At 41.3% G+C, this 15,311-nt stretch overlaps 1 protein-coding gene across 1 annotated transcript in view; it reads left to right on the top strand.

The window, feature by feature from the left end:
• LOC143964396 (uncharacterized) overlaps positions 1-10,155 on the top strand; it is a 63,530-nt gene extending 53,375 nt beyond the window's left edge. The window contains exon 4 of the mRNA XM_077474112.1: positions 7,389-10,155. Within this exon, the coding sequence (XP_077330238.1) occupies positions 7,389-7,676 (288 nt within the window). The 3' untranslated portion in view covers positions 7,677-10,155. The remainder of the gene's footprint in view (positions 1-7,388) is intronic.
• Positions 10,156-15,311: the final 5,156 nt, after the last annotated feature.

The raw sequence follows: 15,311 nt of genomic DNA, 5'->3' as shown, positions 1-15,311 counted from the left end.
CTCCTATGTATCGTTCATGTCCTAGGGAGCGAGGTGAAGGGGATGGCGCATGCGCGAATGGGGGTGTGTGGGCCGTACGCTGGATGGACGATGTCGTCTGTGGGTGAGGGATTGTGGCTGTCTGCGCATGCGTGGCCAGGGCAACGACGTGCGGGAGTGGAGGCAGCTGATCAGCTGTGGGCTCCTGTTCGTTCTGCCGCTCTGTCGGATGGACACTTCTTGGGGGAGGGCCTGCGCGTGGGGGGGCTGCGTAGAGTTACACTAAGTGGCCAATGAGAAGACCTAGGCTGCTCATAGAGCCTGTGGAGACAGAGGCGGGGTTAGGCTGCGTGGTATTATGGGATAGTTGCTATTTGAATAAAAGGTGGAACTGGGAGCCAGATAGCCAATCCCATGAATAAGTCCTATGACGAAACATGTCGGGCGTGGCTATCTGGCAACTATCTTTGATACACTGAGCACTGCAACCAAGGCGGAAGGAGGTGTCTAATACGAGGAACAGAACTGGGAGAGTGGCGCGCTGTGTTTGAACTGTGAGCTCTGCTGTGAGGGACCAAACAGCAGAAGGAAGGGTGAGAGACAGTATTTATGCTACTTATCTAACCAGTATCCACTGTGACCACCAATGCCTTGGAGTAAAGTGCGTTGTTACTAAGGAGTGGAGTGATTTTGAAGTGCTTTCGTTCAAGCTGTTTACATGTGAGTGCATTAATGAGTGGATTTTAATTTTGGAATTAAAGAGTTTTTACAGTTTTGCACTATGGGAGATTTTTGTTCTTCTTTCTGAGGTGCTTTGAGGGGTTGCTCCATTAAAAGCCTTAAAGGAGAATATACATTGAGTGCTGGATACCTGCTGTCATCGTTTGAGTGATCTAAACGCACATCTAGCCTGACACGGGAGTGTTGGGCGTTGCAGCTGATGCTTTGAGGTGTTGCTTCATTAAAGCCTTAAAGGAGAATATACATTGATTGCTGGATACCTGCTGTCATCGTTTGAGTGATCTAAACGCACATCTAGCCTGACACGGGAGTGTTGGGCGTTGCAGCTGATGCGTTGAGGTGTTGCTTCATTAAAGCCTTAAAGGAGAATATACATTGATTGCTGGATACCTGCTGTCATCGTTTGAGTGATCTAAACGCACATCTGGCCTGGCACGAGAGTGCTGGGCGCCGCAGCTGGTGAGTTCTCCAATGAGGGGGGCACGGTCACTGAGGGTGTATGGTGAAGGCTATACCAGTATTATATGGACACTGATAAGATTTGCACATGAAAAGGATTAAAAAATTTTTTTTGTGGACTATTGATTTCATCTATGTATTATTATTATTTTAAGACTATCACATTGAGTCTTTTCACAAATATATATATTTTCCATTTTTTTAGAGAGATTTTGTTGTGAGTAACACAATTTGTTGTTTGAGGGGTAACTTCAATTTGATTACTTTTACACTAATTTAGCGCTACAAGGTGATATTTTATGGTTATTTGGATGGGTTTAGCTACATTCACCTTCTTGTTTATTTATTCATACATTTAAGTAGCAGCTGGGAGAGGGGTTGTTGGCGCGGTGGTGATACACTTAGGTGGCAATTTTTGAGGTGTGTATCAAGTTTTTTACTTTTAAAAAGATGATTTGTGGATAATTCATTTGTAAACTTATTAGCGCTTACAGATATACAGATTGCACATGGTTAAAGCTTCTGCCCAATGCTTGAGGGTGATTGTAAATGCTTAAAGTGGTTGTAAACCCTAGAAACCCCCCCCCCCCAAAAAAAAAAAAACCTGCAAGACAAAGGCAAAATGAGCAAGTATGCATAGCATACTAGCTCATTATGAATTACTTATCTGAGATCGAAGCCCCTGCAGCCGTCCTCGTACCCAACTCTGGTGGCCGACATCGCTCCCGGGGTTACTTCCGGGTATTACGGGCTCTGGCGCTGTGATTGACCAGAGCCGCGATGACGTTAATCCCACACATGCGCGTGGGAGCTGCCGGTAACAGCACGTACTGCCATTTCTTCAGTGCGCATGTGCTGATGCTGTCGGGTTATATTGTATTTGTCGGGTTATATTGTATTTATGGACAATATGTCAGAATACAGCACCTTGAAAAAGTATTCATACCACTTGAAATTTTTATGTTTTTGTAACATGGCAAAATAAGAAAAATTTCAAGGGGTATGAATACTTTTTCAAGGCACTGTATGTACAGTCAAGCATGGTGGTGGGAGTATCATGGTCTGGGGCTGCATGAGTGCTGCCGGCACTAGGGAGCTACAGTTCATTGAGGGAACCATGAATGGCAACATGTACTGTGATACACTGAAGTAGAGCATGATCACCTCTGTTCTGTGACTAGGCCTCAGGGCAGTATTCCAACATAACAACCCCAAACACACCTCCAAGACAACCACTGCCTTGCTAAGGAAGCTGAGGGTAAAGATGTTGGGTTGGCCAGACCTAAACCCTATTGAGCGTCTGTGGGGCATCTTCAAACAGAAGGTGGAGGAGCGCAAGATCTCTAACATCCACCAGCATGTAATGTCATCATGGAGGAGTGAAAGAGGACTCCAGTGGAAACTTGTAAAGCTCTGTTGAACTTCATGCCCACAAAATATTGACACTTTGGGTGCAATTTGGACATTTTCACTTAGGGGTGTACTCAGTTTTGTTGCCAGCAGTTTAGACATTAATAACTGTGTGTTGAGTTATTTTGAGGTGACAGCAAATTTACACTGTTATACAAGCTCTACGCTCACTACTTTATATTGTAGCAACGTGTAATTTCTTCCGTGTTGTCACATGAAAAGGTATAATAAAATATTTACAAAAATGTGAGGGGGTGTACTCATTTTTGTGAGATACTGTACATTTTGGATTGTAGAACTGCGTCACCCAGTGTCTCCCGTGTCCGCCGTAGGGGGACTACCATCGGGTGCCTCTGCTGTGCTGTCTCACATTCCATTGGTCTCTCCAGGTAAGCAATATACAGATATATGGATCCCCAGACCATATGTCATGCTCATGCTATTTATTAAATAGGAAGTAAACCCTGATGGGTTTACTTCCTCTTTGTCTCCCTGCAAAGGTAAAGCATAATGAGCTACTATGCATAGCATAGTAGCCCATTATGTGTCACTTACGTGACACAGGAGCCAGCGATGTTACTGCTGTCCCCTGTAGTCCAGAGCATCCATCTTCTTCCGGGTATCGCTGTTCTGGCCACTCACAGCACCGGAGCAGTGATGACGTCACTCCTGCGCATGCGCATGGGAGCCGACATTAACGGCATATCGCTGTAAGCAGCGGCATGCTGCTAATGGCAATAGTGCGCCTGCACGCCGCTGTCTATATTTGTTTTTACCCTCTCCTTTATTCTCTACTATCGTACAAATATATCTTTTGCTATGGCTGTTTGACTATGAGATTATGTTTATTTTGTAGATGACAATGATTGACTCCTCCTGAGGAAGTGGCCTGTGCCACGAAACATGTAGAGGACTTTGTCAAGATCTACATTCCAGAGCCCCTTGCGATCCTTCGGGTGCCTCTTGAATCCTTTCAAAGATTTATGCACAGCAACTATTGATTGTATATAGCTTTTTTGTTCCTTCCCCTCCCCTTCCCCTTTTAACTGCTACCGGACCAGGTTGGCTCCCCTGGGCGAGCCGTTGGCTCTTTAAGACGCTGTAGGAGGCGCACGTCTGCAGCATGTTCCCGGAGCTGATGCGAGTGGCGGCAGGTGCGATGATCACTGGGCACCCACCGTCGCTCGTGACAGAGCGAGAACCGGGATCTGTGTGTGTAAACACACAAATCCCAGTTCTGTCAAGAGAGAGGAGACAGACCGTGTGCTCATACTAAGTATGAACACAACACAGATTGGTCTCCTCCCCTAGTCAGTCCCATCCCCCCACAGTTACAATACACCTAGGAAACACAGTTAACCACTTGATTGCCCCCTAGTGTTAACACCCCTTCCCTACTAGTGTAATTTATACAATAATCAGTGGATTTTTATAGCACTGATCACTGTATAAATGTCACTGGTCCCAAAAATGTGTCAAATCTGTCAGCCGAAATATTGTAATACAGATAAAAATCGCAGATCACAGACATTACTATTAAAAAAAAAAATAATAATAATAAAAATAACATCTAGCCCCTATTTTGTAGACGCTATAACTTTTTCTCAAACGAATCAATATACCAATGTTTTGTGTTTGTTTTTTAAATTGGAATATTTATTATAGCAAAAAGTAAAATATATTGTTTTGTTTTTTTCCAAAATTGTCGCTCTTCTTTTGTTTATAGCACACAAAAACTAAAAAAAAATAAAACGCAGAGGTGATCCAATACCACCAAAATAAAGCTCTATTTGTGGTAAAAAAGGATGTAAATTTTGTTTGGGTACAGCGGCGCACGACCACGCAATTCAGTCAGTTAAAGTGATGCAGTGTCGTACCACAAAAAATAGCCCGGTCAGGAAGGGGGTAAATTCTTCCGGGGCTGAAGTGGTTAATGTTTTTCTATTAAAGCGTAACTTCAGTCATTTTTTTCAACTTCCCATCTATTAAATCCCCTGCCCTTGTTGTTTTAACTTTGGATAGCATTTTCTGCCAGTAAATACCTTATACAGCCCACTTTCTGTTTCTTGTCTGGTAAAAAGCCTAGGCTTAAGACATCATGCACAGCTCTCTCTCTTACTCTCGTGAAATTTTGGCAGGAAGGGAGGGGGCTCATCACACAAGGGTCAATGAGGTGTTCTTCTGTGTAAATCCAGGAAGTGACCAGGCAGCAGCTTCAGCTGCCCACAGTTAAAATGGATGCAGCCAGACTAAGTGGAGGGAGATTTCTGCAGCACATTTGGCAAGTACAGAATATATAAAATAATATGTAAAGCATTTGGAAGGAAGCTTCAGAATGGCAAAGATGTTTTTATTACAAATTATGTCTGCAGTTCCTCTTTAAAAAATAGTTTTATTTTAAGTATACTTTCTGCCTAATCCTTGGGTACCGAGATAGTCCAACCTTCTCTGTTTTTGCTAGGGGCATGTTTGGGCTAGCCCCAGGTGTTTTTTTTCCCCAATACTAACCATTGTGGATGATGGTACCCTCCCCCATTTTTAGATTATCTAGACCGAGGCATACCTTTAAAACACTGGGGAGAAGTAGCAGTATGTACTTGTATTTATTCGTGTGAGAAATATCTTATTAAATGCACAACTTTCCAAAAACTTGAAGCAAAAATTAAATTTTAAAGACTCAACATGCCTTTCAGAAAATACAGTTCCTTCATTATATAGACATTCTTTCAAAAATCAACCAATTTATGATTTTTTTTTTTTTAAGATGATTATGCTTTTTAAGCAATGCAGCATTATTTGAAGCTGAACTCCAGCCATGTGGAAAAACCTCATACTGCTCATCCACCACTCATGGTAATACTTGCAGTCCTGAGATTTTCCACCCCATCAGTTCCTGTTGCAATGACTGATCCATTGAGGGATGCTTGTTGATGTCCCTTTTTGCCAACCTAGTCATGTGCGCACTGTAATGTCATCATGACAGGAACAGTAAGTGAAACTATCTAACAGGGTATTGGATAGCAATATAAACTGACAGGGGTCTTATCCTTCACTGCTATCCAAAACTAAAAAAAGCACATATACAAATACAGACTTCCTGCGCACTAAGCTGTTTAGTTTCAGAGCCAGGGCAGCTATCAGAAATTTTGGGGCCCCTTACACAGCTTTAGGCCTGGGGCCCCCCGGGGCCCAACCCCCAACATTCCGTGTGTTGTGGAGACTGGAGGGATGGATGGTGCTTGACGTGGGTGGGGATGCGTGCGTTGTGGAGACTGGAGGGATGGATGATGTTTGCCGTGGGTGGGGATGTGTGCGTTGTGGAGACTGGAGGTATGGATGATGTTCGGTGTGGGTGGGGATGCGTGCGTTATGGAGACTGGAGGGATAGAGTAGATGCTGAGTGAAGGTGATTGAGTTGCATTGTGAAAATGGATGAGGATGACTGTGGATGGGGATGAGAGTTACATAGTGAAGAGGCGGGCAGTGGGCTCTCCAAAATGCTAGTCAGCCTAAGGGTGTCCCATCCAAGAAGAAGGCGATAAATAAATAAAGTCCCACTAAAATGTACAGGCAGCACAGGAGGCACAGTCAGCAGCACACATTAAATATTTCAGACTTACCCTCCATGCTGCACTCTCTGTTACAATCTGTTATTGGTGTCTGTGTCCATGTTCACTGTTGACTAGCTGGCCACTCCCTCTGTTCTTGTCCTGCCAACCAAAGTCCGAGCAAATCCTGCAGCAGCCATCAGGCTCTGCCTCTGAAGGGAATGGATGAGCAGAGTGCACTGGCCATGGTGAAAGTGTGATCTCTTCATGTTCTCTCCTCCTCACTCCATCAGTCAGCTGACAACGGGGGGGGGGGGGGGGAGGGGGCGGTTGGTGGGTGCTGGCGAAAAAGTGTCATCCCATCAAGCCAAGCTCTGTCCTCTCTCCAGTAGCTCGCTATTTATGGGGGGGGGGCATGGCCGGGCCCCTGGGGGCATGCGGGCCCCTTTCAGGTGTAATGCCTGTACCCCCCTGATGGCGGCCCTGTTCAGAGCTACACCACCTGCACAATAACTTGCAGTATTTTGAATCTCAATGTACAGTACCTTGTGTTAAGGCAGCCCATTCTTTCATTTAGCAACAAACACAAAACTGGACTTGAATCCTTTGTTTTTGTTCAGTGCAATGCATGGTATGTTTTTTTTTTTTCGTTTTTTTTTTACTTTATTGCAGGTCCAATGCAGTGTCACCTGTTGCTGCAACAAAACAATAGCTGCATTTTGCTGCAGTAAGCTGCTATTGCTGCATTAGATGGGTGTATGATAGGTCTAAAATGTAGAGTATAATTAATTTACTATACTGTAAACAGCATATTTGTGTGTTTTATTTTTCATTTTAAATTAGGATTCTAACATCATATAATGTCACCTAAAGAAACAATAATTGTGAGTTTCAGTGCTTTGGAATTAAAATATCACAGCTTAAAAGCATACACTGAGTGAGAGATAAAGGGAGTGAGTGAATGTTAAACTAAGTAAATTAATGATTAAGCTTCTTGGCTTCTACCAAGAAATGTCAGCATTACGTGAACTGAACTTTAAATTTACTCTAAAAAACAATAAATAAGCTTTAGCATTTGGGGTAGGAGGGTGATATTGGTAAAGTATTTATTTAATTGTTTGGTTGTGCAAAATATTGAGTTGCAGTGATATGGTTGCTCTTTGTGCATATTGTACTATAGATTTACAGGTTTGTACCATTATAAATCATCAATTAAAGGATGCATGTAATATTTGATCAAATATGTTACAGAAATTAAACAGCACAGAAAAAGGAGACATCACCATTGAAACTAAGAGCAGGAAAAGCTGTCTAACCGATCTAAAAATGAAATACAAATCGGAGGTCATTTCTGGCATACAGCAATATTTGCATGGAAGTGGTACAAATGACAAAGATGCTGTTGTATTAGCAAAAGAAGAATTCCAAGCAAATGTGTTTTCTTTACAACCCAAAAAGGGGGCATTTTATCACAGGAAAGAATGTCATCAAGTCAACCATTGTGTTTACAATGCTGGAAAATGTGATAAAACCATCTAGTTCTTTGTTGGAAAAGGATGCAAATGTTCTAATTGTTTTTCTAATTTCTATACTGAACCAAAGGGAATGACAAGTAATTCTTCAGATGCCACTAGGAGGCAGTGTAGACCACATCTTGATACATTTAATATTGAATATGTTGAAAGCGAAACCTACAAGCAAAACTTTTAATTTCACTCTCAGTGATGATGGTAAAAATAACAAATGGAGAGGGTGAATCTCCCTAATGGAGGCACTGACGAGAATAAAAACCCAACAGGTGTTCTAATCCCTCTCCACTCTATCCAGAACTAACGTTTAGTTATACTTTAACCAAACTGTTAAGGCCCGTACACACGATTGGACTTTTTGACAACAAACATGCAAATTAGCTGTTTTGGAGCAACATCCAACCGTGTGTACGCTCCATCAGACAAACTTTTTCGGTTTTCATCAGAATTTTGTTGGCTGTCCAAACGGACAACTTTTTGACAACATAAGTCCAAACGTGTGTACTTTGTACATAAGTCCGATGGTTTTGTGTACAAACACACATGCTCAGAACCAATGCAAAGGATCAGACAACAATACAGAAGTTGACCAAAGGTGGCGCTGGAGTAATTGAACGTCTTCTTTTGAAGTGTCATCAGTACGTTGAACGGTCACTACGTTAGTGTTTGTTGCCTAAAAAGTCTGATTGTGTGTATGTAATACAAACTTACAGACAACGCCCTTTGTACAAAAGTCCACGGGAAAGTGTGTACAAAGTCCAATCATGTGTATGAGGCTTTAGGCTGACAATAGCTCTTAATGTCCCTACTACATAAACTCTAAAGCCTCGTACACACGATTGGATTTTCCACAGAGTGTCAGACTTTTGTTCGAAGGGCGTTGGCCATGAACTTGTCTTGCATGCAAACGGCACACAATTGTCGGCCAACAAACACGAACGCAGTGACATACTACGTGGCTTTTCAGCTCTTTAGCACCACCCTTTGGGCACCTTCTGCTAATGTTGTGTTTGAGCATTGATTCCCAAGCGTGCATGTTTGTACTTTTCACTTTTGTCTGACGGACTTGTGTACACACAATCGGAAAATCTGACAGACCGTTGTCCGTGGAAAATGTATAAGCTCGTCATCCAACATTTGTCCGCGGAAAATCCGACAACAGTTATCCGATGGAGCATACATATGCGATTCCCATTGGAAAATCTGATCGTGTGTACGAGGCTTAAGTATAACTTTTCCAATACATTTAACCTAACCCTAAAAATTTACCTGTAATGCACAAGTAAAAACCCTGGGTGTAGGTGTGGGTTCCCTTCCTTTATTCAGGCACACAGACTTCAGATACAGTGCAAACCTGTTCCCCACGGCCTGGCCCAAACCTACCCTTTTGCACATAACTATGCAATTGGAATGTGTGGAAGGAGATGGGTAAACTCAATAAAGCTCTATAACTTAACATTCAATTGAACCAGAGAATACCAAAAGCTGCTACAGGTATGTACAGTCACCTGTGGGTGTCTGCACTTCATACCTGTAGGCAGCCTTGAATATTCGTAAAGCGACAGGAGTCTAAATAAACCTGTCTGTGATATAACATGTTCTATGTTGTTTTATGTTAGTGCTTAAGGTCTTGTATTTAAACAAGAGTTTGTTTTTTAAGCAGTGCTGCATTATTTGATGCTGAGCTCCAGCCATGTTGAAAAACCCGATACTGCCCGACCACCATATTTCTCCTTGCATCTGCCACTCATGGTAATACTAGTAGTCTTGCAATTTTCCACCCTATCAGTGCCTGTTGCAGTGACTGATCCATTGAAGCATGTTTGTTGATGTCTCTTTTGTGCTTTTACTGACAGCCATGTCATCAGGACGGAACATAGATATTGTTAGAAGGGCCCATCCACATTCCATTTCCGATGAGCAAAGGACTAGGATGCTGATTGTCACGGGAAAAAGTAAACATTTCTCTACAAAAAAATATGCTGTAGACTTAGTTCTCTCACACTGTTGGCGCCCGGGCGTCTGCGGTAAAGCAGTGCTATTTTTAGCGCCGCTTTACATTTGTTTTAGAGGTGCTGTTTGCCCGCTAGCGGGAGGGTTTTAACCCCCGCTAGTAGCTGAAAAATTGTTAAAATCAACCACAAAATGCCGCTGCAAAGAATCTGCTTGCAGGACTTTTTTTGACGTCCCCTGCCAGTGCAGCACCCCAGTGTGAAAGCACTCAGGCTTTCACACTGGGATTGCAGCTGAGGTTTTTTTCAGGCGTTTTACATGTGCTATTGTTAGCGCTAAAGAGCATGTGTGATAGGGGTCTAATTGAAATGTGTGTGTGTGTCACTACTTTTTTTTAATCACATGGCTAAAGCTTTAAAGCGGGCAATGTAAATGTTTTGTATGTGTTTCTTTTTATATTAACATTTTTTTGTTGCGTTTTATTACTTGTTATTTAATGTTTTACTTGAAAATAAATTTATTAACCTATAACTTCATTTTAGTGTTCCATATGTAAACATCGTGTTGATCAAATTTACTGAGCCATCATAACTCTTTGAAATGGTTGCAAAACATACATTGAAGCTATCCATGGCCAATAGAGAACAATCTGTGTTCTCCACAAAATTTGCTCCAAACTTTCTCATAGAATTAAGCTAAAGCCCCATACACACAATTGGAAATCCCGCCAGCAAAAGTTCGATGAGATCTTTTGGTCAGAAATTCCAACTGTGTGTATGCTCCATCAGACTTTTGCTGGCGGAATTTCGCCAGCAAAAGATTGAGAGCAGGCTCTCTATTTTTACGATGGAAAAAGTTCAGATCGGAAATTCCGATCATCTGTAGCAATTCCGATGCGCAAAATTCCTACGCATGCTCAGAAACAATTCAACACATGCTCAGAAACATTGAACTTCATTTTCTCAGCTCGTCGCATGTTGTACCTCACTGCCGTTCTTGACGGTCGAAAGTTCAGAGAATTATTGTGTGACCATGTGTATGCAAGCCAAGCTTGAGTGGAATTCTGTCGGAAAAAACATCCAAGATTTTCCTGACAAACTCAGATCGTGTGTATGCGGCATAATTTCTAGACACCAATTCAAATGACAAGTTAGTCAAAACCTAAAGTGTTAGTATGTAGTATGTGAATAAGAGAATGCTTATGATTGAAACTTTTTTAAGATAATCTGCCACCAAAAAAAAATGATTGTAAGTAAGTAGATTAGCATGTTTATTTCAATTCAGTGTCCAAACAATGAATTAAATGTACAAAATTGAGTCAGATATGTTATTGCTCATATGTTTATTTTTATTGTTTACAATATGCTCAACAAACATTAGAAAAATGCTGACTTTTTTTTTTTTTTTTACACTATGCTTGTCTCATCAAAAGCAATGAAAATAGAAAATTGAAATAAAAACAAAACAATGAAGCATTATATAACTCATCAAAACGTTATCAAGACAGAACTATAAAGAAATTAACATTGTTTTTTTTTTCTCAATTACCTATATTTCTGTTACCAGTATATACTATGACCATTAGATGTCGCTCTGCATTATAATAACATTTACGCACATATAAGAATTTTTTTGGTCTTTTTTTAATAAACTATTTATTTATTATACTAAAAATGCACCTGGCCATTACAGTATTAAAGCGACATTAAGGCCCCTTCACACATTCCTTCCATTTGTTTCATCAGTTCAGTCATGTTTTTTCAAAATAAGGAATGAAATTGGCTGCACACCAACGTTCTTGAAGTCCATTTATTGAATGTTCCATACAAACAATGACACACACACCATGGTTGCAGTAGCCAGTAGGTATTTGCATTGTACACAGGTCATTAGCATTAAGAAAAAAAAATTAAGAAAAAAAAATGCGTGGGGGTCCCCCGAAATTCCATACCAAGCCCTTCGGGTCTGGTATGGATTTTGAGGGGGACCCCCACACCATTTTTTTTTTGGCACGGGGTTACCCTTAATATCCATACATGACCCAAAGGGCCTGGTATGAAATTTCGGGGGACCCAACGCATTTTTTTTCTTAATGCTAATGACCTGTGTGCAATGCAGATAGCCTTAAAAAAAAACATAGAAGACGTACAACATTAGAATCCTAAATATAGCTTGTAGGGAATGTATGATTGCAGCATCATAAGTGAGATTCGCTGCTCCGTCGAATCATCTTTAAACATTCCGATAGACACCATAAGCCTTCAACGACAGATTCGACCGTAATTCATTTGGATTTTCGGACGAATGCAATTTTTTAACGAAATAAATAAAAACGAATTTCGGGAGTAACTAAATAAATTTATTTTTTGGACTAAAACAAAATTCCGAAACAAAATATTTCAGTCTGCACATGTCTTACTTATAAATAACAAATTGTAGACAATCTCACACTGACCTAGACATGGTGACAAAGCCATGCCACGTATATGTGTATATCATCAGAGCTCCCACCTTCCAGATCATTATACCAAAATGGCATATGGAGATCTATGAATGGTCTCCATCAAACAAAATACAAATACAGATACTGGAAGAGATGGCAGAATAAACTAGTAAAAACACATGGAGCAAAAGGCAAATATAAAGCAAAACAGAGTATATTATAAAATACCTGCATAAAAGATGTGTGCTGCTGGGCCGCAGGGAGGCGCCGGGACTTATTCATAAAAAATACACATCCCATTCAAAGTTCAAACCCAAAGGGATGGGAGTCAAGAGATGGAATATCCAGAATACCCCTCTGCAGGACAGCATCTCCACCTCTCTTTGGGAGTCTAATCGTGTCTACGAATTTAACTTACATGGTGGATTTATTACCTCCATGACATGAAATAAAATGTTTAGCTATATTTGTAGATTTATTTTTGTCAATGCTTTAGACATGCTCATAGAACCTGTCACGTAGACATCTAGTTGTCCTCCCCACATATTGGACACAGCAGGCACTACATGAAAGTAGATAAATCACAAAGCTTGTATTACAATTGTAAAAGGAGTCAATATTAACCACTTAAGGACTGAGCCTGTTTTTGACACTTGTTTTACAAGTTAAAATCTTTTTTTTGCTAGAAAATTACTTGGAACCCCCAAATATATATATTTTTTTCACACCCTAGAGAATAAAATGGAGGTTGTTCCAATACTTTGGTCACACCGTATTTGTGCAGCCGTCTTAGAAGCGCGCTTTTTTTTGGAAAAAATACACTTTTTTTTATTAAATAATATGACCACAGTAAAGTTAGCCCAATTTTTTCTTATATTATGAAAGATAATATTACGCCGAGCAAATTGTTACCCAACATGTCATGCTTCAAAATTGCCCCCGCTCATGAAAAGGTGACAAACTTTTACCCTTGAAAATCTCCATAGATGATGTTTAAAGATTTCTACAGGTTTTCCAGTTTTGAGTCATAGGCGGCGCTGCCCATTGATTTCAATGGGCAGGGGCCCTTTAGGAGCCTCAAAGATGCTGCTTGCAGGACTTTTTTTAATGTCCTGCAAGCGCACCGTTCTAGTGTGAAAAGCTCTCAGACTTTCACACTGGAGTCACAGGAGAATCACTTTGCAGGCGCTATTTTTAGCGCTAAAATGCCTCAGTGTGAAAGTAGCCTTAAGAACCGAGCCTTTTTTTGACACTTGTTTACAAGTTAAAATCATTTTTTTTACTAGAAAATGACTTGGAACCTCCAAACATTATATATATATTTTGTTCTAACACCCTACAGACTAAAATGACAGTCGTTTCAATATTTTCTGTCACACCGTATTTGGGCAGAGGGCTTACAAGTCTTGCAAACACACTTTTTTGGGGGGGAAAAAGATACTTTTTTGAATCAAAAAATAAGTATATAATATAACAGTAAAGTTAGCCCAATTTTTTTATATTGTGGAAGATAATGTTAGTCCAACATGTCACGCTTCAAAATTGCGCGCACTCGTGGAATGGCAACACACTTTTACCCTTAAAAATCTCCATATGTGATTTTAAAAATGTGTACAGGTTACCAATTTTGAGTTGCAGAGGAGTTCTAGGGCTAGAATTATTGCTCTCACTCTAATGATCGTGGCAATACCACACATGTGTGGTTTGAACACCGTTTTCATATGCGGGTGCTACTCGCGTATGCGTTTGCTTCTGTGCTTGCCGGGACAGGGCACTTTAAAAAAAAAATCTTTTTTTTCTTATTTATTTTACTTTTAATTTCTTATTTTGACACTGTCTTTTTAACCACTTGCCTATTGGGAAGTTAAACCCCCTTCCTGCCCAGACCAATTTTCAACTTTCAGTGCTCACACTTTGAATGACAATTACTCAGTCATGTAACACTGTACCTAAATCATTTTTTTGTCCTTTTCTTTTGGTGCTATTTGATCACCTCTGGGTTTCTATTTTTTGCGCTATAAATGAAAAAATACTGAAAATGTTGAAAAAAAACAAATTTTTCTTGGTTTCAGTGATAAAATTTTGCAAATTATAAATTTTTCTTCATGATTTTTGGACACAATTTAACCACTTAAGGACCGCCGCATGGCAATGTATGTCGGTGCAATGGCACCGACAGGCACAAGCGCGTACATGTACGTGCTCGCCTTCCAGCGGGTGGGGGGTCCGATCGGACCCCCTCCCGCTGGATGCGGCGGTGCATTTCGCTGCAGGAGCGATCCGGGATGAGGGGATGGCCGTTGGTTTCTGGCCTTCCCCTTTCGATCGCTCCTGGCGAATGAGAAGCTTCCCCCGCTGTGTATAGTAAACACAGGCAGGGAGGAAGTGATGTCATTCTCCTCGGGCGGTCTTTTTGACCGGACTACGAGGAGAACACTGAAAGTAAGTGTGCACCAACACTACACTGACATGTAGGCACACATAGGCACACAAATCCCCCCCCGATCACTCCCCCGACCCCCCCCTCCCAGTCAGTGTCACTGATTGCAGTGATCATTTATTTTCTGATCACTGCATTTAGTCTCAGTTGTGACAGTAAAAAGTGTCAGGGCAGTTAGTGTTAGGTCCAGGGTAGCCCCCTACCCCCCCATAAAGGTTTAACCCCCTGATTGCCCCTAGAGTTAACCCTTTCACCCCCTTTTGCTAGTGTCACTAAGCGATCATTTTTCTGATCGCTGCATTAGTGTCACTGGTGCCGCTAAGTAGCTAGTTATTTTTTTAGGTTCACCGCCAGGTTTTTATAGCGCTAGGTACCCCGATATACTACCCAATAATGTTTTTAACCCCCTGATTGCCCCTAGTTAACCCTTTCGCCCTCTTTTGCCAGTGTCACAAAGCGATAGTTTTTCTGATCACTGTATTAGTGTCACTGGTGCCGCTAAGTAGCTAGTTCTTTTTTTAGGTTCACCGCCAGGTTTTTATAGCGCTAGGTACCCCGATATACTACCCAATAACGGTTTTAACCCCCTGATTGCCCCTAGTTAACCCTTTCACCCCCTTTTGCCAGTATCACTAAGCCAGTGTTTCTCAAATCCAGTCCTCAGGCCCCCCCAACAGGTCATGTTTTCAGGATTTCCCTCAGATGAAACGGCTGTGGTAATTGCTAAGGCAGTGAAACTGATCAAATCACCTGTGAAAAATAATGGAAAACCTGAAAACATGACCTGTTGGGGGGGCCTGAGGACTGGA

This window comes from Lithobates pipiens, unplaced genomic scaffold, assembly GCF_037356315.1.
Source record: "Lithobates pipiens isolate NorthernLeopardFrog02 unplaced genomic scaffold, aLitPip1_a1.2 Scaffold_8, whole genome shotgun sequence".
Lineage (NCBI taxonomy): Eukaryota > Metazoa > Chordata > Amphibia > Anura > Ranidae > Lithobates > Lithobates pipiens.
This window is presented reverse-complemented; position numbering and strand designations above follow the sequence as displayed.